The sequence below is a fragment of the Schistocerca piceifrons genome, chromosome 7 (assembly GCF_021461385.2).
Source record: "Schistocerca piceifrons isolate TAMUIC-IGC-003096 chromosome 7, iqSchPice1.1, whole genome shotgun sequence".
Taxonomy (NCBI): Eukaryota; Metazoa; Arthropoda; class Insecta; order Orthoptera; family Acrididae; genus Schistocerca; species Schistocerca piceifrons.
This window is the reverse complement of record NC_060144.1, coordinates 252,683,347-252,707,536: the sequence shown is the minus strand read 5'-3', so window position 1 is coordinate 252,707,536 and position 24,190 is coordinate 252,683,347. Positions and strand designations below refer to the sequence as shown.

The following is a 24,190-nucleotide window of genomic DNA, read 5'->3' as shown; positions in this document are numbered from 1 at the left end:
TATGACTCGTCGGGTCTTACTACACGCCACCGATCAACTACTGCCCAATGTCTGCGTGTTGAGATGTATTATTGTAAGGACACTGTGAGCATTCGCCATTCGCGAGGTAATCTACTATTAATTTCACGTCATGCAGTTCCCTCCGCATTGCACGCTGGGAAACTGGTAGAGGAGGATGTACAATCACTGATGGCAGAAACTGTTGTCGGGTGAGAAAACGACTCTCATTGATATTGGGCGACGTTCATCACCGGTATCTGGTGGTTAGGATCTTCTTACGTCACTGTTAATACGCCCTGTTATTTGCAAGACAGTGGCACACATTCCTGGTGGACACATTAAGGAGTCAGCACTGATACATCAACAAGTAAGACCACTTTATTCTTACGCAGCTCGTGGTCTAATGGTCAGCGTTGCCACCTGTGGTTCATGGGGTCTTGGGTTCGATTCTCGGCCGGGTTGGGGATTTTCACTGCCCGGGGACTGGGTGCGTGTATTGTCGTCATCTTTCATGAAAGTGGCTAGATTGGAGTGTGTTCAGATTGGGAATGTCTACGGGCACTGATGACCATGCAGTAGAACTTCCCACAAACCAAACACCATCACTACTTTATTCACACTGTGGTCATAACCACGTCCTAACATGACAGCTGTTGTGTGATGTTTACGCGTCTACTCATCTTAGTGCACTGATTCCGTGTAACCGACTAGCATATACCGATCTCTTCACTAACTTGACTTAACGGTGAAGGTACACATGACCTCCCAAGGCCCAATGGGCTCTAATAAGTGAATGGGAAATATCTGAAGTAAACAGCAGTACGCTTTCATATGTAAATTTTGACCTCTTCATTAAGCTATCCGTTTCGAAGTAACATTACGTCGTCAGCAGTCCCCTTGATTACAATAAATCGGAAAATCTAATTGCGTGTGGTTGTTGTAGGAATCGTAATAAGATAACCGATCCTCGCAGAACACTGATATAAACGACATGGTCATGCGGTTCATGTCAGAGATTTGCGGACACTGTTTATCTTATTGTGGCTTCTACAATGAGTACACGCAATTGGATTTATTAGCGGGTTTGATGACATTGTAATGTAACATAGAATCTGGTAGCTTAAGAAAGATTTCAAAATTTACGGCTAAAAATATACTGCTATTTGCGTCAAACTGTCTAGTCGATGTCCCAGCCACTATCTTCTATAAAGACGGACGTACAAAAGTGACAAGTATTTGGTCAGATGAGTTTACTAGATGCTCATTTGGTCAGGTTACGTATTTAGTGTAGCAGTTGACAAGGATGCCTCCGGCGTTCGACCTGTTAAATCATATTAGAACGTGAAACTTCATTGAAAATAATTTGTTGAGGAACGCCCATAAAAACTTTCACGTTTCGTCTCATACAGTGTTAGTATCTTATCCACTATGACTACAGTCGTTTTCTGTGCAAGGCATGCGGTACTGATTTTACAGCTAAGGTACATCCCCAGTTTCTGTTTCGGATAGCCCTGCTGTCAGCTGGTGGGCACATTAGGAATGAATAACAGTTCTGAAGAACCAAACAGCAACTTTCCCCATCAGGCCAACCAGTGCTGTGATGGCACTGTCGTTGTTGCTCAAATTTTCCAATTTTTAACTCATCCGTTTTTAATATAGGTGTTGTGAAACACACAGGGTGGAAAGGACCTGCTCCTCTACCCTTTGATGCACCGTTAAAGACATTTTCTGAGCTATTTGTTGTGAGTAAGCCTCCAGCGGCTCATATTTCTAGAGAGACTGAATGGACACGTCCACGGAAAGTTTACTTAACACGTCGTCTCATGTTTAGAAAATACCTGTGGTTTGTGTAGTACTACAGTTTACTACTGGACGCGGTTCTAGTTGGCAGCTCTTGTGGATCGTTTCGCGATTCAGCTATAACTGAGAGTGAATTTTGTAACTGTGCATGTATTTAAATTTCTTGTTATATTTTAGATGACTATGTGAGAAGGAAGAAGGTGAAATACGGTGTCGGTAAATGAACTGTTCTGATCTAACAGCTCAAAGAGGGCAGTAGATGTATCACGTTCAACAGTCCCAGATGACATTCTCCATTAGGCACTGCAAGGATGCCTGGATTTTAATCCGTGTCATTAGCTAAAAGAGTATAACTAAATGGCGCCAGAACCTCATCACCTCTTCTCTGCCAAATGCTGCCAACGACATTTTCTTTTCTCCCCTCTCCAAGATTGGAATCCGTTTCGAGAGCTATTCCTCAAGCATGCAATTACGAATCCAGCAGCTTCATTTTAACTGACGAATGCCGTTTTACTTTGCACTCATTTCCAAGGGCCAACTTGATGTACAATTCGGACAGAGCGGTTCTAGGGGTCCAGATCCACACTCAACATGGATCAGTGTTGCAGAGTAAATGGCTCAATAGGGATCTGCATTACCTTAGCTGTTCCTCTACAACACTACAGTAGTCAGAAAGTAGTAAGTAGTTGACAGATGTTTTTGTAGAATTAAAATTCTTCTGTCATGGCCTTGAACCATTATGTTATTTCTCTGCCAACATCACACTTCCCACTAACGTAGTATAGGAGAGAGTGAATTCCCCCTACCAAACCTCTCAGTGCTATACAGTCGTATCGGTATATTGGCAAGGTAGCGGCGGTGCCTTCACAGCAGGTGGCTGGAGTTTCCTTCGTTCGCAGAAAAGGACGCAGTACAAAGGAGAGGGGCTTGAAGAGCACATTGCGCGCGGTGTTTGATGCCACCTTTACCATTTCACAGTAAACAGGTGCGAAGATACGACATTTGTTGGCAAAGCTCATAGACACTGAGTGTACAATTGGTGCATATGTGCATCTCCACAAAAAATGCAGGTTTTGTATTATAAACGTGGGAGCTGGCTTCACATTCGTGTGTTAGTTTTGTCCTTCACAAGGGACATTTTCCGTGGCAAATGTACACGAACTAAAATGGAACTTCCACAAGCTGATTGTGTTAATCTCAATAAAGAAACGGATTGGCGGATTTTCACTATAAGGAATGCAATATGTATGAATAAATTCCTATTTTAAAGTGTTATAAAACTCGTAAAGTGACAAATGTACGGTCCGCGTCCTCCACTCCACCATGCTCCGTCGATATTGGTTGGTGAAACTTCCGCGAGCTGCTTCGCAAGTTACAGTCTCACAGCAGCAATGAAAATTGATTAGAGTAGCCACTGATTCTTGATACTCACCCCTATGCTGGCTAAGGCCTCCACATCTTCCTTGTACTTGTGATAGGAGTCGGCAGCAACGTCTCCATTTCTGCCGTCAGTTGTTAGATTCGGGAAAGTGTGAAGCAGCCTGTCCCATATGCTTTCGCCCTTCCCTGTAAACAACGCAAAAGCACTTCAGTTCAAATGCCCCTGAAACTTTGGACAGTATCAACTATATAAGACACCAGTTGCAATAGTGAATGACGAATTTAAATACCTTTCTTATTTTAATATTAACATATCCAAAGGCTTCAGGCAGCGAAAGTATTTATTACACCTAACACCAAACAAGGTTCCATGAAGGACATGATATTCGACGATACACGATGTAACCAGTAGAGATCACGGATTATTTTTTACATTTCACTTTACTCCCTTGCTAACATTTCGATGAGTATATTAAAACCTACCTGCATAGTCAGAGCCAATACAACACCTATCAGAAAAATCGAAAAACAAAAAAAGCACAGTTTAGAACTATTATTGGACTACACTGTTATCAAAAAATATATCACGTAGATGTTAGCAAGATCATCAATAGTGATTTCGCCATCGGTACCACCTGGTGGTAATCAATCAGTTTCATGTTGCTGGAATTGAAATAGTTTTAAATGCTTAAAAGCTCTATGGCCGTAATAACAATTTAACAAGTAACTGTTAGCAGTAAGTAATTTCAAGCACCTATGAGAAATGTCTACGTTTCATTACAGTATGCTACATCCATTTACCTCATTCAGTAAGTGTAAAAAGTACAGTTACCAGTAAAATGTAATTAGATATTTGGTGCATTGGAAAACTACCTTTGCTAAGATGTAGTAGGCTTTGTAGTCATCATAACAGCGTACAATTCAAGGCTAGTCTACAGACTTATAGAATTCACAAAGGACGTCAAAGCAACAGAAGTTATCGGGTAGGAGATAATGAGACTTGTGTAACGTAAAATTAAGTACTAGCTCTCCACAGAGTTTGATCTTAAAATATAGATCAGACGGGCTGACCGGTTCCCTTCCGCTTGTATTTTGGAAAAGGTCAGCCGCAAAAGGGAAAAAGTGCTGGACAGGTAACGGCTACACAATCACGTATGCACTGTCTGATTCAGAAGCAATATCAAGAGTGCTTCTGATAACACTATCAGGCCTACAGAGCAGGTAGATATTCTAAGAGAGCAAGTAGAAAAGAAGGGACCTTTAAAAAAAATGAGAAACATTTAATCAACTGATCATCACCTGAAGATAGTGCGTATTAATAGAGATAGAGCTAACAGCTTTAAATATCTCGGTGAAACCGTGAATCTGAAAATCAGCGAACGATATGCTAACACTAGGCGATAAAAGATGGTCACTGCTTTTCTCAGGACATAACGTATATACAAGACAAAAGCTATCTCAAGAAGGGCTAAACATTAGAACACTACGATTGGAACAGAGGGTCTGCACAATAGTGAAAGGCTCCGAACGACGTGGCTGTCGGGGATAACTGATACGGTGTAATTGGGGGTCTTTCGTATTATTGTGAATAGAACGCGTATGTTACGAGAGGGGAAAGAACTGTACCGCAAAATTAAAAACGAATCCAGTCACATATAAAAATAAGATATCTCTTTAGGGAGGAGCCAAAACAGATGATTAACGTACCTGACAGTAGGTCTAAAGTTTTACGCAAATGATTCTGGAAGGTGAGAAAGGAATTTGAATGGGCTTGATTATGTCCCGTAGACATCTTCCATCGCACAATGCACTGGTCAGTGACTGACACGTTTCATGTCTTCCATAATGAGCAGAAGCTGAATAAGAGACAGACGAAACAAGATGGTTTACACGAGAAATACTGCAACGATTCTGGATTGCAAGGTGTCCTCTATTGTGCTCTGTTGCTGAACATGGACTCTAATGGCTGTTGTTAAGTTAAAAAATATTTGATTTACTTCTGCAAAACATACTGCGAAGGAGAGAGCAATTTGGAAGCGCTTTATGTACAGCCTTTGACATATTCGTCTTATTCGAGTTATATACGTTTATATGACGCATTACTATTGTGAAATACTGCTACAGACAACTTTTAGACACATTATTGTGTTAAACCCAATAAATAAAAGGATTCGCGGACTTTTACTATAAGTAATACACAACATATGAATAAATTTCTATCGTCAGGTGTAATAAAACTCGTAAAGTGATAAACGCATCAATCTTTTGAGGAAGTTTGTTTGCATCAGACGACAAGAATTAATTTTTAATACGTTCTGTGCCAAAATTAATGCATTCATAAATTCATTTTGTTGCTCATGATGATTACATATCTTTCCTTGTATGTAGTGTTTTCATCAGCAAACATTGATAGTGGAAATGGGTACTTTCATTAACTACATTTAATAGGGAATTCCAGCAATTGCTTCTACATTTAAATCTATATACCTACATGTACATCTGCATGGATACTCGGCAAATCACATGTAAGTGCCTGACAGAGGGTTGATCGAACCACCTTCACAATTTTCTATTATTCCAAACTCGTATAGCGCGCGGAAAGAATAAACACCTAAATCTTCCCCTACGAGCTCTGATTTCCCTTATTTTATCTTGATGATCATTCCTCCCTAGGTCGGTCGGGGTCAACAAAATATTTTCGCATTCGGAGGAGAAAATTGGTGACTGGAATATAGCTGCATTCTTCCAACGCAGAAGTCATGCAGTAAGGAGGTGTCAGAACTGTGCCCACGTCACAGCACACCTGACAGGTCCTCTGGGTGTATTTTCTTGGAAGAAAAATGAACCAAGAAAACGTACTTGTGAATCCACACCGCACCACACAGTCACATACAGCGAGTGCATAAAGCGAGTTCAATAGCTCTTCGTGCACAATACGTGGGCGGCTTGAAAGTAACCCACGTTCGGCAGTTCCGTGTGTTCACTGCACTCTTTAGTTAAAATGGGCCTTCGTCACTCCGTATAATATCGTCAGGCCACATCACGTCAGTATTTCCATGCGAAAGAATAAACGTTGCGGAAGATGATGAGGTTTCAGTTGCAGCAGTGTCTGGACCTTGTACGGGTACTGGTGTAAAATGGACCACCAAACTTCCCGAGCAATCCTCTTGACACTACACGAGCAGTAGCACTGCTCGGAGCAAGTGCTGCATGGTCAGTTACACCAACAGTTACCACGTCAATAACTTCAACCGCGATAGGACGCCTTTCACTTCCAGGTGCCACACCAAGCTCACCCATGTTTTCGAATGTCATTGTCAACCATTTAATGACTTGTGCCTCTCCCCATATCTCTCATCGGTGATACTCTGCCAATGCAGCACTATATTCACTGTCGTTCACATAAAACAGTTTCACGAGCAGTGCACATTCTCTCTTCTTGATAGCCATAATGTTAACTAACGTTATGGATTGTCAAATGACAGGGTCGTCGTCATACCGTCATACAAACAGTGTACAGCCCCAGATTTGCAACTGTTGAGAAAATCTGGAACTAGTTTTTGTTTCCAGCGTAAATCTGTTCTGCATTAACGCAATAGGATATCTACCAAGTTTCATTGCCATATTGTAATTACAGCCCACAATGGACCTCCGTGAGTGACTGCCCTTTAATTTTAATCACCCAGTATCACTTTCTCTCAGTATCTAAGTCACTCGCTATCATAATTAGTATGAAGATTGAAGATAGATTAAGGTCACTACAGACAGAATTAGTGATTCTGTATGGCGAAAATTGGCTATATATGGGTGATTTTAATTCCAGGATTGGAAATCGAACAGAAGGGTATGAAAAGGTTATGGGCAAATTTGGAGAGGGTATGGAGGCCAACAGAAATGGGAAACAACTCTTTGATTTCTGTGCCATTATGGGCTTAGTAATCACAAACTCATTTTTTTAAACATAAGAACATTCACCGGTATACTTGGGAAGGCAGGGGAACCCGATTTGTCATTGACTATATAATAACAGATCAAGAATTCAGGAAGGCTGTGAGGGACACATGTGTATTCAGGGGATTCTTTGATGACACTGATCACTATTTAATCTGCAGTGAAATTGGTATTGTGAGGCCGAAAGTGCAGGAGGTCAGGTCCATATGTAGGAGAATAAGAGGGGAGAAACTTCAGGATAAGGAAATCAGGCACAAGTACATAACAGTGATCTCAGAAAGGTACCAGTTAGTTGAATGTAGTCAATTACAGTCATCGGAGAAGGAATGGACAAGGTATAGGGACACAGTACTAGAAGTGGCTAAAGAATATCTTGGAACAGTAGTGTGTAAAGGTAGGATGAAGCAAACAGCTTGGTGGAATGACACAAAGGCAGCCTGTAAAAGGAAAAAGAAGGCGTATCAAAAATGGCTACATACTAGAACTCAGGTAGACAGAGAAAGTTATGTTGAAGAAAGAAACAAAGCCAAACAGATAATTGCAGCATCCAAGAAGATATCTTGGGAAGACTTTGGAAACAGGTCGGAGACTTTGGGTCAAGCTGCTGGAAAACCATTCTGGAGTGTAATTAGCAGTCTTCGAAAGGAAAGTAGGAAGGAAATGACAAGTATTTTGGACAGCTCAGGAAAACTGCTGGTGAATACTGTTCATGCCTTGAGCAGGTGGAGGGAATATTTTGAAGAGTTGCTCAATGAAGGTGAAAATACGATCAGTAATGTTTCAGATTTCGATGTACAATGGTATAGAAATGATGATGGAAATAGGATCACATTTGAGGAAGTGGAGAAAATGGTCAATAGATTGCAGTGCAATAAAGCGGCTGGGGTGGATGAAATTAAGTCGGAACTCATCAAATACAGCGGAATGTCGGGTCTTAAACGGCTACACAGGAGAATCGAAATGGCGTGGGAGTCGTGACAGGTTCCATCTGACTGGACGAAGGCAGTAATCACACCAATCTTTAAACATGGAAACAGAAAAGATTGTAACAACTACAGAGGTATCTCTTTAATCGGCGTTGTAGGTAAAATCTTCTCAGGTATTGTTGAAAGGAAAGTGCGAGTAGTAGTTGAGGACAAATTGGATGAAAATCAGTGTGGGTTTAGGCCTCTTAGAGGTTGTCAGGAGCAGATCTTTAGCTTACGGCAAATAATGGAGAAGTGTTACGAGTGGAACAGGGAATTGTATCTATGCTTTATAGATCTAGAAAAGGCATATGACCGGCTTCCTAGGAGGACGTTATTGTCTGTTCTACGAGATTATGGAATAGGAGGCAAACTTTTGCAAGCGATTAAAGGTCTTTACATAGACAGTCAGGCAGTAGTTAGAGTTGACGGTAAATTGAGTTCATGGTTCAGAGTAGTTTCAGGGGTAAGACGAGGCTGCAACCTGTCTCCACTGTTGTTCATATTATTTATGGATCACATGTTGAAAACAATAGACTGGCTGGGTGAGATTAAGATATGTGAACACATAATAGCAGTCTCGCATATGCGGATGACTTAGTTGTGACGGCAGATTCGATTGAAAGTTTGCAAAGTAATATTTCAGAGCTAGATCAGAAATGTAAGGACTATGGTATGACGATTAGCATCTCCAAAACGAAAGTAATGTCAATGGGAAAGAAATATAAACGATTGAGTGCCAGATAGGAGGAACACAGAACAGGTGGACAGTTTCAAGTACTTAGGATGCATATTCTCACAGGATGGCAACATAGTGCAAGAACTGGAAGCGAGATGTAGTAAAGCTAATGCAGTGAGCGCTCAGCTACGATCTACTCTCTTCTGCAAGAAGGAAGTCAGTACCAAGACTAAGTTATCCGTGCACCGTTCAATCTTTCGACCAACTTTGTTGTATGGGAGCGAAAGCTGGGTGGATTCAGGTTACCTTTTCAATAAGGTTGAGGTTACGGATATGAAAGTAGCTAGGATGATTGCAGGTACTAGTAGACGGGAACTATGGCAGGAGGGTGTCCACAATGAGGAAATCAAAGAAAAACTGGGAATGAACTCTATAGATGTAGCAGTCAGGGCGAACAGGCTTAGATGGTGGGGTCATGTTACACGCATGGGAAAAGCAAGGTTACCCAAGAGACTCGTAGGTCCAGCAGTAGAGGGTAGGAGGAGTCGGGGTAGACCAAAGAAAAGGTACTTGGATTCGGTTAAGAATGATTTTGAAGTAATAGGCTTAACATCAGAAGAGGCACCAATGTTAGCACTGAATAGGGGATCACGAAGGAATTTTATAATGGGGACTATGCTCCAGACTGAACGCTGAAAGGCATAATCAGTATTAAACGATGATGATGATGATGATATATAGGATGATGAAGGCAGACCTACCGTCAGCGTTCCAACCGCCCTCAATCTGATAAGCTGCGGAGGAGGCGCCAAAGAGGAAGCCCTCCGGGAACTGGTTCACGGCGTTCCCGGAGCCGGCGGTCGTCGGCGCAGCCCCCGCCGGCGCTCCCAGGAGCACGGACAGGGCGGCCACGACAGCCAGTAGCACCTCTTGGCGGCGGGACATGGCGGGACATGCCGTCGTCTGCGCACCGTCCGCTATATAGCGATGCTTATCTTCTGCGCACCGCCCAACATCGACCCTCGTGATCCCCCCGAAAGCTCGACAAAGCTTGCCGCCGCCACGAACGGCTAACGCAGATCCTCCGTAAGTTACACACTACACTTTAAGCCGACCTCGTCGTTCCGGACCAGTTACGAGATGATCCGCGATTAACATCCGTACAATCTCGGATAATCGTGTGTGCTCACCGAAGGTGAAAATACTACAGGGCCACATCGCGTGACGAGGGATTTACTCGGTTTGGCACAACGAGAATGGCTGTTGTAAAGGTCTCGTCCTCATCTGCAGCTTACCTCATCGAGGCTCCGTCCTCACATGATGCTTTCGTAACGCGCAGGTTTCTTCCTGGTGCAAAGTGACGATGGCTACAATCTTCAAAAGCTATCTACATTAAATCACTGCTATAAGATGACAGTCACCCTTCACGTACATCAATACTCCGCAATCAAACCTAAGTGCATGGCGAAGGGTACTTCTGGCACAAAAAACTGATTTCCCCCCCCTGCCACTCACACTCACACACACAAAAAAATTAGCTCTGAGCACTATGGGACTCAACTTCTGAGGTCATCAGTCCCCTAGAACTTAGAACTACTTAAACCTAACTAACCAAATGACATCACACACATCCACGCCCGAGGCAGGATTCGAACCTGTGATCGCAGCGGTCGTGCGGTTCCAGACTGTAGCGCCTAGAACCGCTCGGCCACTCTGGCCGGCTCCCCCCCCCCCCCCCCCCTCACGCACACACACCCTGCTCCACTCGAGAATGGGGCATGGGATGAATTATTGTCGGTAAGCTTCTATATTGCCTCCAATTTCTCAAATTTTCTCGTCTTGGTCATTACGCGAGATATATGTGGGAGGAGTAATGCGTTGTCCGACTCTTCCTGAAAAATACGGTCTAGAAATGTCAACAGTAAACCTCTCCGTGATGCACTAAGCTTCCCTTGTAACGTCAGCAGTGGAGTTTGTTGAGAATCCCCGCATCGCTCTCGCGTCGACTAAACGATCCTGTGACGAACAGAAAGCACCACTCTTCGTTGGATCTTCTCTATCTCTTCTATCAATCCTACCCGGTAAGGAGCCCATACCGATGAACAGTACTCAAAATCACTCGAATAAGAGCCTTATCAGCCACTTCGTTCGTGGATGAGAATCTTCCTTAAGAATCTTCCTATGAACGTCAGACAGGCGCCTGCTTTTCCTATTATTTTTTATAAGGTCATTCCACCTAAGGTCGCTCTGGATAGTTGTAATTGACACCACTTCATCAAATTAAGTAACTTGTAAGCATTCATTTCACTGCACATATTTCTGTTGGTCATAATATATGCACAATATCTGAAAAAAGAGGACTGTTAGTGTTTGGATGTGTGTTAATAATTCAGCAAGGGACTGACTAACAAAATTGCTAGTTCTAAGGACAATTCCAAAACCTTTGTGAGTGCACAAGTGGTGGTTTATAGACTTGCCATATTGTCCGCAAGACTCTTAGATGGTGATTGTGCACCTGCACAGTCGCAACAGAAGGCTGCTGGCCGTCTCTACAAGGACTGCAGTGGGTCTGCACCTCTGGTGGCCCACTAATACCATAATCTCTACCAGGACTACAATGGGTCTGCTCTATGATGACCTACCTACAAATATTCTTCAAAACTTCGACTGACTCTGCGGTGGGTTTGCTCTGTTGTGGCCCATTACCTCTCTGCATGTCAAGAGTCAGCATTATCCTTCCGTTGGAAGGACAACACTACTTCTTCAAGACAGCATGGAACTCGACTACTTCCGTGTGCATTTTCTTCTACTGATCAGACTCTGAGGGAAACAAAAAACTGCGATTTTACTGTGATGAAAGATCAGGACTGTCTTTATGGACTGTGAGAAAATTTTAGCTTTTGACCAACATTGTATGAATGAGTGTGTGCATTTGATTTCTTTGTTACTGTAATTATGAAACGTTTTCAAATCTGTATTGGCCACTGCCCAAAACATTTTGTAAAATTTTTTGTGGGGAGCATGGGGGCTATGTAAGTAGGCTCTTTAGGTTTTTATGTTGGTAACACCATGTAGTGCTCTATATGAAAATCACTGGCTGTGCTGTGTGCAGTCTGTGGCAGGGTGGCATTGTTGTTTGCTATTGTAGTTTTGGGCAGCTGGCTGTTAACAGCGCGTAGCGTTGCGCAGTTGGAGGTGAGCCGCCAGCAGTGGTGGATGTGGGGAGAGAGATGGCGGAATTTTGAGAGCAGACGATCTGGACGTGTGTCCATCAGAATGAGTAAATTTGTAATATTGGATATCATAGACTGATATATACATATATTATCACTTTTGAACACTATTAAGGTAAATACATTGTTTGTTCTCTATCAAAATCTTTCATTTGCTAACTATGCCTATCAGTAGCTAGTGCCTTCAGTAGTTTGAATCTTTTATTTAGCTGGCAGTAGTGGCGCTCGCTGTATTGCAGTAGTTCGAGTAACGAAGATTTTTGTGAGGTAAGTGATTTGTGAAACGTATAGGTTAATGTTAGTCAGGGCCATTCTTTTGTAGAGATTTTTGGAAGTCAGATTGCGTTGCGCTAAAAATATTGTGCACCAGTTTAGTGTTGATCAGAATAAGTAAAGAGAGTAATGTCTGAGTACGTTCAGTTTTGCTCAGCTGTTTGAAAATCAAATAATGTAAGTGATTTATAATTTTTCTAAGGGGACGTTTCACGTGGACTAGTCGTTGGATGTCACCTGAGTAAGAAATCCATCAGGGATACTTCCACCTTCTAAAGCTGCACAATAGTTGGTGATCTGATTGCGAAATGGAAACGAGAAGGATCAACCACAACGAAACCCAGATCAGGCTGATTTTATGTACTGACCGTCAGGGAACGTTCAGCACTGCAAAGGGTGTGCGTAAAAAATGGTATGCAGTCAGCAGAAGGAATCACTCGTGAATTCCATACGACTACCAGTATCCCAGCTAACGTAATGACTTTGTTTTTGGAGGTATAGAAAAGGGGTCCAGTGGTCAAGCAGCCCCTCGTAAGTAGCACAATTCTTCAGTCATTGCTAAGTGACACTTGAGCTGGTGTCAAGAGCGACGTCACTGGTCAGTAGATGACTGGAAACAAATGATTGAGAGTGATGTCTGTGGCAATCCGATGGAACAGGACTACGGAAGACATGGTGTTGCGGTACGGGAGTATTTTTGGTAGGTGTGGTACGGTCCCTCTATTGCCTTTACGGAAACGCTGTATGTGTGCTGGTATGAACACATTTTATACCATTGTGTATTGCGTACAGCGCAGCAAGAGCTGAAAGCCAGTGACGGTTTGTATCGGCATGACCATGCACTCACACATAAAGCGGCATCTTTGAGGTCATCGCTTGTGAATAGAATCATTTTGAAATGAACTAGCCTGTCCAGAACTCAACAGAATGATATGAGTTAGAACGTCGACTTCCCTCCAGAACCCAGCCTTCAAGATCACTACATTGCCTCGTCTCGGCTCTTGATGATGATGATGATGATAATGATGATGACGATTTTTGGTTTGTGGAGCGCTCAACTGCGCGGTTATAAGCGCCCGTACAAATTCCCAACCTTTGCTCAGCCCAGTCTCGCCACTTTCATGAATGAGAAATGACGAGGACAACACAAACACCCAGTCAACTCGAGACAGGTGAAAATTCGTGACTCCGCCGGGAATGGAATCCGGGACACCGTGCTCGGGAAGCGACAACGCGACCTCGAGACCACGAGCTGCGGACCATCGGCTCTTGTGGAAGTATGGACTTCCACAGACAGTCACACTCCTCATTGTAAGTGTCCCCAGCAGAGTTGAAGCTGTCTTAAGGGTGAAAGATGGACACACCCCACATTACTGTCAACTAACAGGCATCTGGACGTTTTTAATTTGACAATATATGTCGAAAACCGGAATTGCACGCGTTAGCTGCTGTTATGAAACTGATTGAGATAGCCTGAGAACAGCAGAAACTTGGTAGTTCGCCCTCAGATTCTGAATTACCTTTGGACTTGAGGAGTAACGTCTTACATAGAGAACATGGAGATCGTGGACAGAAGTGCAGTATGAGCTACGCACAGGCCAGGTGGCATCAGATCACCAAGTGTGCGCAGTTTCTATGCTTTCTGGTAGAGCTCACTATCTGACGGACACTGTTTGAGCTGTAGTCAAAATACTGTCATTTTTAATTGCAGTTCTGTTTGTTTAATTCTCTAACTGTTTATTAATTGCTATTATAATTGTGCTTAGTTGTGGGCGTGAACGAAGGTGTGAACGTGAAATAATGTTGTATGTTAAGCCTTTATACTGTACATTGAAGTACCTGGTCCCGTGAGGAATGTGCTCCAATGAAAATTATTAATATTGTGTTATTTCGGCATCAAAACGTTTGATAAATGCCGTAAAATGTGGAAAAGAGTTCAGCTGAACGCACGGTGTGAAACTCAGAACTTCTGATGACATTTTAAATGACTAACTTCATCGTAGCGTGTTGATTGCTAGCGAACGTTAACATTTGTTGGTGAGACCGATTGTAGTAACTTTTGAGCGAGCTGTTCTGAAAGAAACAGTCTGTTTTAAACTTTCGGTGAACGGTAAGTAATAAATACTTTAAACTGGCTGCAGTTATGAATGATGTGTGTGTGGAGTTTTCATACTTTGTACAGCTTAGACTAATGATGGCAGTGACTGGTGTAGTGAAGCTTACCATAATAGAATGAAATTTTACGCGCATACTTTCATTTAACTATTCCTTCCACCGAAAACACAATTTTTAGTGCCACTTCGGGTTACGAGGATACAGGATTTTTTCTTTAGCTTTTTCCGGCTGAGAAATGCATTTCAGTACCTTCAAGGAGGCATGCGTGTGAGATGAGGTTTACCACAGGGTGAGTATAATTTTATACTCAGCAGCAACGCACGGCGCTGCCGCTGAGTCCTGCCTTCTAGGAAAGGGACAGGTTTCAGGAACAAAGTAACGACCACCTTCTGCACAGTGCTTCGACAAAAATGAAGAAAACTGTAAAGTGCAAAACGGAGACATGTCCTGAGGTATATTATCCAGCAGGAGAATTATAGTTAGCAAATGTCCACATATGGGAATTTTTCACCATTCTTCCTTTCGTTTAGCTTTTATTTTGGTCTTAAATGACAGTAAAACTGTTTTAGTAAGCTAATGTAAGCGGCGCTGCTTCCTGAGCGGGAAGGCGTGCCGGTCCCCGGCATGAATCCGCCCGGCGGATTCGTGTCGAGGTCCGGTGTGCCGGCCAGCCTGTGGATGGTTTTTAAGGCGGTTTTCCATCTGCCTTGGCGAATGCGGGCTTCTGCACGTACGTGTACACCATAATTTCTCTACCAAGCAAACATTTGTGTTACACTTGTCTGGTATGTGACGTTCCCGGGGGTTCCACTACGGGCAGAACCGCACAATAACCATGGGTTCGGTGTGGGACAGTGGTGGGGTAGGTGGACTGCTGTGGCCTGTTGTGGGGTTGTGTACCATTGCGGGCCGGCAGGGAAGAAGCCTCTTCTTCGTTTCTAGGTCCACAGTTCAATACACAATACACACACAAGATGAAGTAAAACCTCTAGGTTATTTTTGGTAGTCGATGACAGTGATTTGACTTAGGATGAGTCATACATCATGCTTCTGCACTGGATTTTTTTCAGACAGATGTCTTTCATAGTCGATATGGTTACACCCCAGAGGTTCTGAGTGCAGGCACGTGGTCTGCTCAGTGCAATAGTCGCGTGTATTAAGTGACACAGTCCCGTGTCGCTCACGCAGTTCAGCGGTTTGGAAAAATTACCAGCAGAACACAGACATGCAGAGCAGAGAATGTAGGTTTTTGGAAATATGGTTTTGTAAAGACAGATTTTAGAAGCGTGAAGATATCCAGATAATGTTGCCGCTGGATTGCTTGTTTGCGCTTAATTTACGAGAGCTTGAGGAAGACCAATTCTCAGTACTATTCCCCTTTATTGATTCAGATCCGTTCATTTGACTGTTGAGACGAGAATAAATAAAATTATCTGCTCACACGTCTTACCAAGAGTCATAGATTCACCATTACATTTTTTTTAATAAGGAGTGAATTTCAAGATAAATTGTTGTAATCGTTAAAAACCAGTTTCATCCATTTCATAATACAGTTTTTTGATTCTAATGTCTAACACATGATTAAGTAGGTTTAGTTTCTTGCACCGCCCAGTTAATAGAGTTTTATTTTGTAGTCAAATGTCACTTCACCGCATTAAATGGAACAAAGTTACTTAAAGATTAAAGAATGATGGTTTAATATTTTTTGTGGAATCTAAAATTTAAAAACCTCTCTCACACCGGCCTGATTTAGCTTCACTGATCAGGATAGTAAAAACATGCGTATGTTAAGCAGGCTTATCACATTCACACAGTTCAATACTGTTCTATCCTGATTAAATTTAGCTTAACTTAAATTCCATAAGGCAGTGGAGCAATTTCGAAGTCTCGGTGCGACGAAAATTGTCAGTTGATCTCCTGGAAACATTTGTAATAATTATTAACTTTCGGTGATCACATGGTGAAGACCGGAGATCTGCTGGTAAGACCGTGTTAGCCTATTTATTTGAAATAACTGGATATCTTGAGCATACAAAATGGCAGATTCGTCCAGTGTAAATCAGGCGTTCCCCACTGATCCCGTGCAACACAGCGTAGTAAGCAGACACTATCAATAATAATCAGTTAAATAATACGCGAACCAACTTACTTTAGTTTAGTTCATGTATTAAATTCCTTCTCATACAGAATCTCATCAAGATGGCAACTAGCTCAACAATACATACATATACATCCTCCTTCTTTCACGACTAATCGGCAAGATCCGAATCCCTCTTTCCATAAGAGAAGCTATTCCATGGAGTAAATGGACGCTCCAAGGAATAATTGGGCTTGAAACTACTTTGCATTGATAATCGGTAAGATAAGAAGTGATATTTCGAGATATGTACTGAGTTATATAATTTATAAAATTTCTGAGAATATCGCGGAGAGACCGCTGCAAGAGACATTACAATGGGCTTAGCGTAGTTGCTTTTCCTTGCACTGCATTTGGACGTGGTTTCCTTTAGCAGGTTTTCTGCTGTACTCCAGTCCAACATTCACAACTTTCGAGCAGTGCCGAGTTCCAATTGCCACAAAGTAAGCCACGAAATTTGTTATGGCTAGTTTAATATCACTACCAGGACACAAAAAGATTATTTACAGCCAAGCACTGCATTACATATTATCATCATGGTGAGTTCAGTTAGAGTTTAGTTCAGACCTCATTTCACTTGTCAGACTCTGAGAGCGCTGTGTTAGATGCATGCGTGTGCGTTATTCGCTGTTCGGAATTTTACGTAGCCCGTTTGTGTATGCAGATTTTCCGGGAATTTTAACAGGAGCGTTTTGGTAATTTATTCTTTGACAGCTTAGTTTGTAATTTTGTGCAGGATTTGTACTCTATTAGTTTTGTATGTCAGAATTGCAAGATATGTACTGTAACGTCACGCACTGTACCTCTGTTCACTGCACTGAGTAATACAGAGTTTCACATGAAAGTTTCTTTAGGATACAGCTTAAGGTTTTTAACTATTTTTGGTAAACGTTAACTAGAATACAGTTATGAGATTTCAGGTGAATTTGGCGACTCCTTAATGAGGCTGTGGTTACGTAAGTATATCACTTGCACTATCTATATGAAATAACGTTAACATTACAGTATACACACACACACACACACACACACACACACACACACACACACACACACACACGCACACACGAAAATTAAGGAGACCTTAATACGATATGAAACTAATAATATATTTACAGTTTCATAACATTTAATCTTTGATTCTCTACTCAACGTGATTCGAAGCTCACACTCATTAGGTAGTGAGAATGTTTTTTTAATCAGTTTATATTTTGAAAGAGTGTATCTTCCGAATAGCATACTAATAGAAATTATTTATTTATTTTAACTGATTTTGAAACATAGAGGTCATATGTATAGGCGTTTTCGTGTCATTTCGAGCTCAAGTTCTCCTTTTCTCAGATGCAATAGAAACGACATTTCGTGAAGCGTTTAGGTACAAAGTTAAATAAGAATACTACATGGTCAATTTCACTTTGTCAGAAATATATGAGGATAGACAAGGTATTTTCGTGATACATTTGGACATATATGCCTTGGAAATAGATGCCACACAAAAGAATACTGATACAGATGATGTAGAGTTACTTTGTCATTCTATACTTTTACTACAGCTACAAGAAATAGTTTTAGAGCACATAGTTTTAGAGTACTTGGTAGCAAAGGATGTTGAGTATTTTTCCCTAGTCCTTCCTCGATGACCTATCAGTTAGCGTACAAGCGCTTCCCGGCTGTACCAATAGGTACTAAACGATTAATAGGAGGAAGCTAGTTGCAACAAAAACGTCACTTAATAACAAAAAATATACAACACAGAAAATGAAAGCAAACATGAAACAAGGAAGGACAAAGAAAAGCATAACATCTTACTGATAAAGGAGGTGGATAGTGTAATAAATGATCCACACCACGTAGTGAACTTTGTGAACCAGTGTTTTTACAACAAAAATTCCTGAAAATCAATATAAAACGAGTAAATTATTACGTATTGAATACAATGACCTTATTAACAACCACAGGGTAATAAGTGCATAAAACTGTTCCAAACGTAAAAATTAAAGTTCGTTAGGCTTGCAAGAAGTAATAATACGTGTCTTAAACCAATGCGTACATAGTGTACAAGCCCCTTAAAAACATAATAAATGAGTAATTAGCTTTGGGCATATTTTTAAAGTCTGCGAAACCTGCAAGTGCTATGCTTCTGCTAAAGAACAGAGATGCTGAAGACATAGAAAACTACTGGCCCATAATCCTCACTTTCATCATTTTCAAAAATAGCTGAATCAGTTAGGAAGAACAGTTAAATGAATCACGTTAATAAACACTACTTTCTGGGTGAATCACAGTTTGGATCCTGAAGTGGTAATAATTCATAATCGGCCATAACGGAATTCAAAAACGTGGTAATTGGTGCTCTCGACAGATGCATGCATCACAGGTGTATTCTGGAATCTCTCTAAGGCTTTTGATACTGTTCATGGTAAGATTTTGCTACCTAAGCTAGAATAATTACAAGTAAGAAACATAGGTAATAACTGTTTCTGATCATAGCTACAGCGAAGATACGAAGGGTAAAGATAACACAAATCATAAATAAAGTTAAATTATTAGAGAAACACATTTCAGAAACAACTACATTAATTTAACATCTCCACAGGTTAGTGCATAACGATCAATACTGTTCCTGACATTGCCAGAAGTGTAAGTCCTGGGGAAAAACTTATTTTTGTTAATGGCACCAGTACTACATGCACTGAGAAAACAAGAGAACTCCTTGCAGAGAAACCATCTAGGAAGTTTACAATTAGTCAACATTTAATAAATTAATAAAGCAGCATGTATGTATGTATGTGTGTATGTATGTCCAGAATCTGCAGTTAAGCCCCTGAACTGATTACTATGACATTTGGCATACAAACATCAAACGGCAAAAATATCGAAACTGTTGGGTTTATAATTTTCTACCTCTAGCAGGAGAGAAGATATGGGAAAAAACCTCTATTCCAGCCTCTCCCATATAGGCTGCCCTGAACTATGGGTGTCTTGTGTGGGAATATCAGCCTGCTTTCTCGACTTTCCTTCGATGACAATCTATTCATAATGAGCAAGGAGAAGATGTACAAAGAATAAGTTGTGTGGAAGAAATGGACAGAGAGGTGGATGCAGAAAGCAGGGAAGAATCGACATGGGAAGAGGGTGGCAGGAGGAAATGGGCAGTGTGATAGAGGAGAAGAGGTATTGGACAGAGAGGGGGAAGAAGGAGATGGACTGAGTGGGAGAGGAGATAAATTCGATCAGAGTGAGGAAGGAGATACACTGGGATAGTGAGCAGGAGGAGACACACAGTGGGAGATGACATGTACTGAGAGAGTGGGTAATAGAAGATTTAAATAGAGAGAGGAAGGAGAATATGGACAGAGAAGAGGAGGAGAAAGATATTGTCAAACAGAGGGAGCAGAGGTAATGGAAAAAGGGAGGCATGAGCAGAAGATGAAGATATAGAGACAGGAAGTTGTAATGGGACACCCTCCTCTAACACTATCTTTTTTTTGTAGAAATAGTCGGTACCAAGTAACTTGTATAGGTAAACATATTCTTAGCTGTTTAATTAAATGAATTTCATGTCATTTTGTATACGATGTACTATATTTCAGGCTAAAATGTATAAAAAGAAATTAATTTATTACAATCGATAGGTGCCAACGGCTCTCTTCTTTTAGAAATATTGGAAATTACGATATTTCTGGCATACTTAAAATTCATATTATTAATTGCACAATATAACGCAAATAATTAAATTTGTCCCTGGATTCAATCACAAAATAATGTTATATCTTAGTGATGATTCTTCTTTTGTCAAGAAAGTATATAAACTCTTTCGCTTTGTAAACTCTTTGGAATACTGTGAGTACCTCAGAATGTAAGTAGTAGTGGGCATGCCTGTGATGGAAACACTTGTATTCTTCAGTTTGGTCACTAATAATGTAATAGATGGTTTTATGAAAATGGATATTGTGAAGTCAGTGTGGAATAGAAGAATGGGATAAAATAAAAAGATAGTCATAGCAAGAGAAAGAATTTCATTAACTGTTCAGATCAACAAGAACCCAACAATCAAAATATCAGCCTCAAGAGTATACCCCTAGACGCCAGAAACGCAGCCAACAACAAGTGAAAATGAAGATATGTAAAATGTTTTTCTTTTGTATATCTTACACCTCGCGAAGTTTTCGATACTTTTGAAGAGACAGGAAAAATTAATGTTGATGTTGATCACGTACACGGGCGAAGCCATGGTAAAAAGGCTAGTATGAATAATGTAACACTGATCACAAAGAAAACAATGGTATGAATTTCAGTCTGAAGATGACAGAGTTAGAAGATGATACCTCTAAAGACTGCAAATCAACATGAACTGAATATTCCCACTTGAAGAGTTATGAACACACAAATATACTTGCAAACACAATAAATCAGCATGTGATGCCCTAAGAGTACTGTCATCAGTATATAAGAGCCAACGTCTTGCAGTTACATACTCTTCATATGTTGACTCATTTGGTAGCTGTGTAATTATTTTTTTGGCGAGCAAATACACAAAATGTAAACAGTTTTCAAACTGCTGAAATGTGCCATAAGACTAAAAAGGAAAAATAGTAGTGGAATGCATGGTAAGGATGTGTTCAAAACACTAGGGATTTTAACTGTACCTGGTGAGTACTTTTATCAGTCAGTTATGCACATCAAAAACAACACTGATAAGTACTGCACAAAAACATCTGTCCACGACCATGGATGAAATATAGATTGAAGTAACATTTCCCAAGAATGAATAAATTAAAAACACAAAATACTGTTTTCTACCAGGGGATTAAACTGTATGTTAAATTACTCAAGGAGAACAAAGAGGTAGTTAAAACTAACTTATTTATAATTGCAGTTAAAAAGTACTTGTTAAGGAATACATTCTACATAGTGTAGGACTACTTAGATGACAGTGTAGTAGTAGGGTAAAAACTGTAAAACAAATTAATAATAAAATGATGATTACCATAATGATAATAATAGTAATCAAAACGTCTATCTTTCCGTATAATAATTTCACAGTGTGGCTTTTTCTCTTTCCTTTTCTTCTTTTTTCTTTTCTAGGATATTTTTCCACCATAATAACGCTACGTGGTATACTAACACGTTATTTTCTTTCCGACCTCAACATCTCACTCATTAATAATGGCATGGTTCCTACTATCAGGGCACGGCTGAATACCTTCCCATCCCTTTCAAACTATACCTGTAACTATGTGTATGACTGTATATATGTTTATGTTATTGTTGTTGTTCTTAAATGTAACAGTATGATATGTCCAATATCCTTGTAAAATTACAGCTACCATTACATTCACACATTTCTGAAATGTCATGCATTTGCAACAAAGCACATTGTCTTAGGTATGTTGAAAAAAAATTCTCATTTTTATCCTAAGGAAGTAAAGATTGAGTTACGGGATCAGGTGTTGTTTTCGTATTCTTAGTTTTGCATTTCCATTTAAAAGCGTATTTTTTATAAAATTTTTCGCACTTATGGTCTTCGGATTCTCTGAACTGATCCTGCTATCCCTGCAACTGACTTCTGCTATTCTCCTCAATTAATTACGAAATCACAATTATTTACAGCCAAGGAAACATTTTTCTGTTTTTCCGATTGTGACAGTTTCCTTTATTTACCTGCATTTATGAACTGTTGCTTTTAGTTTCCTCATAATTTTCTGCAAACATTCACTGATACCCCCAGTAATATAATTTCACGTTTCATCATATCGAACCAAAATAGGGGACACATTAATTCTCCATACCATGGTTTCGTAATTCACAATAGTCAACTAGAAAAGAGCAGTAGTATCCTCCGAAACAACTGTTTTCACATTGTTTGTACATGTCATTCTCGTAGCTTCGCTTTATATTGTATTTACTTCATGCAACTGAAACATTTTCACTTTTATTCTCGGCATGAGACTAGAAACATGTAAGTCCATAATGAACTGTTGTCGACAATGATCGTAGATATGCCCTTCTCAGCCTTGGAGTTGTTCCACAAGGCTGTAATTTTCTTGTATTTCAGCACTGAAGATGGCTATTTATAGGTGAAATCTGGATATGTGAGAATAATAAGGAAGTATAAGAACACACCAATCCGTCGCAATCCCTTTGGTGTTTTATTATTCTTGAACATCCAGATTTTAGCTACAGATAATCATCTTTAGTGTTAAAATAGAAGGAAATTACAGAATCAGAAATGGTTTATGTTAAGCAATAAGTAAGTCAGCTCATTATCCAATAGCAGTGGTCCATTAGTCAAGACACCATTTGTGTGAGTTAAACAATAAACTCGCAGCAGTGCATGTCACCATATAGTTTTACTGGTGTAAAGGCAGAAGAAAAGTGAGGATGTTGTTTACTGTCCTATACAGAATTGTTATTACATCACAGTAAAAACAAAAATAAAATTTTTTTTGAAGATCACCTTGATAAAATATAGTTGCAAGGCAATGTGAAAATGGTCAAGGCGCATCAGACATTCAGTTTCGGGAATCGTCAGGAAATTCAATATTCCGAGATCCACAGTGTCAAGACTGTGCCGAGAATAACAAATTTCAGGCATTAGCCCTCACCACGGACTGCGCACTGACCGACGACCTTCACTTAACGACCTACAGCATAGCCTTATTTGTAGAGTTGCCAATGCTAAAAGATAAGCAACACAGCGTGAAATAACCGCAGAAATCAATGTGGGACGTACGAAGAACGTATCTGTTAGGACAGTGCTGTTACAACGGACGTCAATGGGCTACAGCAGCAGTCGTCGACGCGATTCGTGATTTGCTCTCAGAGAGGTCACAGTTCGTAGTGAGACGGTAAATCGTCGAGTAGAACAGAACTGATATCTGGCGTTCCGCAAGGTAGTGTCATAGACCCTCTGCTGTTCGTGATTTACATAAATGATCTAGGTGATAATCTGAGCAGCCCCCTTAGATTGTTTGCAGATGACGCTGTAATTTACCGTCTAGTAAAATCATCAGACGATCAATTCCAGTTACAAAATGATATAGAGAGAGAATTTCTCTATGGTGCGAAAAGTGGCAATTGGCACTAAACAAAGACAAGTGCAAGGTCATCCACATGGGTACTAAAGGAAATCCGATAAATTTTGGGTAAATGATAAATCGCACAAATCGAAGGGCTGTCATTTCGAGTAAATACCTCGGAATTACAATGACGGGCAAATTAAATTGGAAAGATCACATAGATATTATTGTGGGGAAGGTGAAATAAAGACTGCACTTTGTTGGCAGATCACTTAGAATATGCAACAAACCAACTAGAGAGACAGCCTATATTACATTTGTCCGTCCTCTGCTGGAATACTGCTGCGAACATCGAAGAAGTGCAAAGAAGGGCAGCTCGGTTCGTGTTACTGCGCAATAGGGGTGAAAGTGTCACTGATATGATACGCGAGTTGTGGTGGCAGTCACTGAAACAAAGGCGGTGTTCTTTGCGGCGAGATCTAATTACAAAATTTCAATTACTAAATTTCTCTCCCGAATGCGAAAATATTTTGTTGACACCCACCTACGTAGGAAGAAATGATCATCATAAATAAAGTAAGAGGAAATAGAGCTCGAACGGAGAGATTTAGGTGTTCCTTTTTCCCACGCGCCGT

The 24,190-nt window shown here is 40.7% G+C and overlaps 1 protein-coding gene across 1 annotated transcript in view; it reads right to left on the bottom strand.

Moving 5' to 3' along the window:
- Positions 1 to 9,720, bottom strand: part of LOC124805607 (myrosinase 1-like) — a 37,801-nt gene extending 28,081 nt beyond the window's left edge. Inside the window, exons 1-2 of the mRNA XM_047266174.1 lie at positions 9,537 to 9,720; positions 3,233 to 3,366 (exon numbers count right to left, since the gene is read on the bottom strand). Coding sequence (XP_047122130.1) covers positions 3,233 to 3,366; positions 9,537 to 9,720 — 318 coding nt within the window. The remainder of the gene's footprint in view (positions 1 to 3,232; positions 3,367 to 9,536) is intronic.
- Positions 9,721 to 24,190: the final 14,470 nt, after the last annotated feature.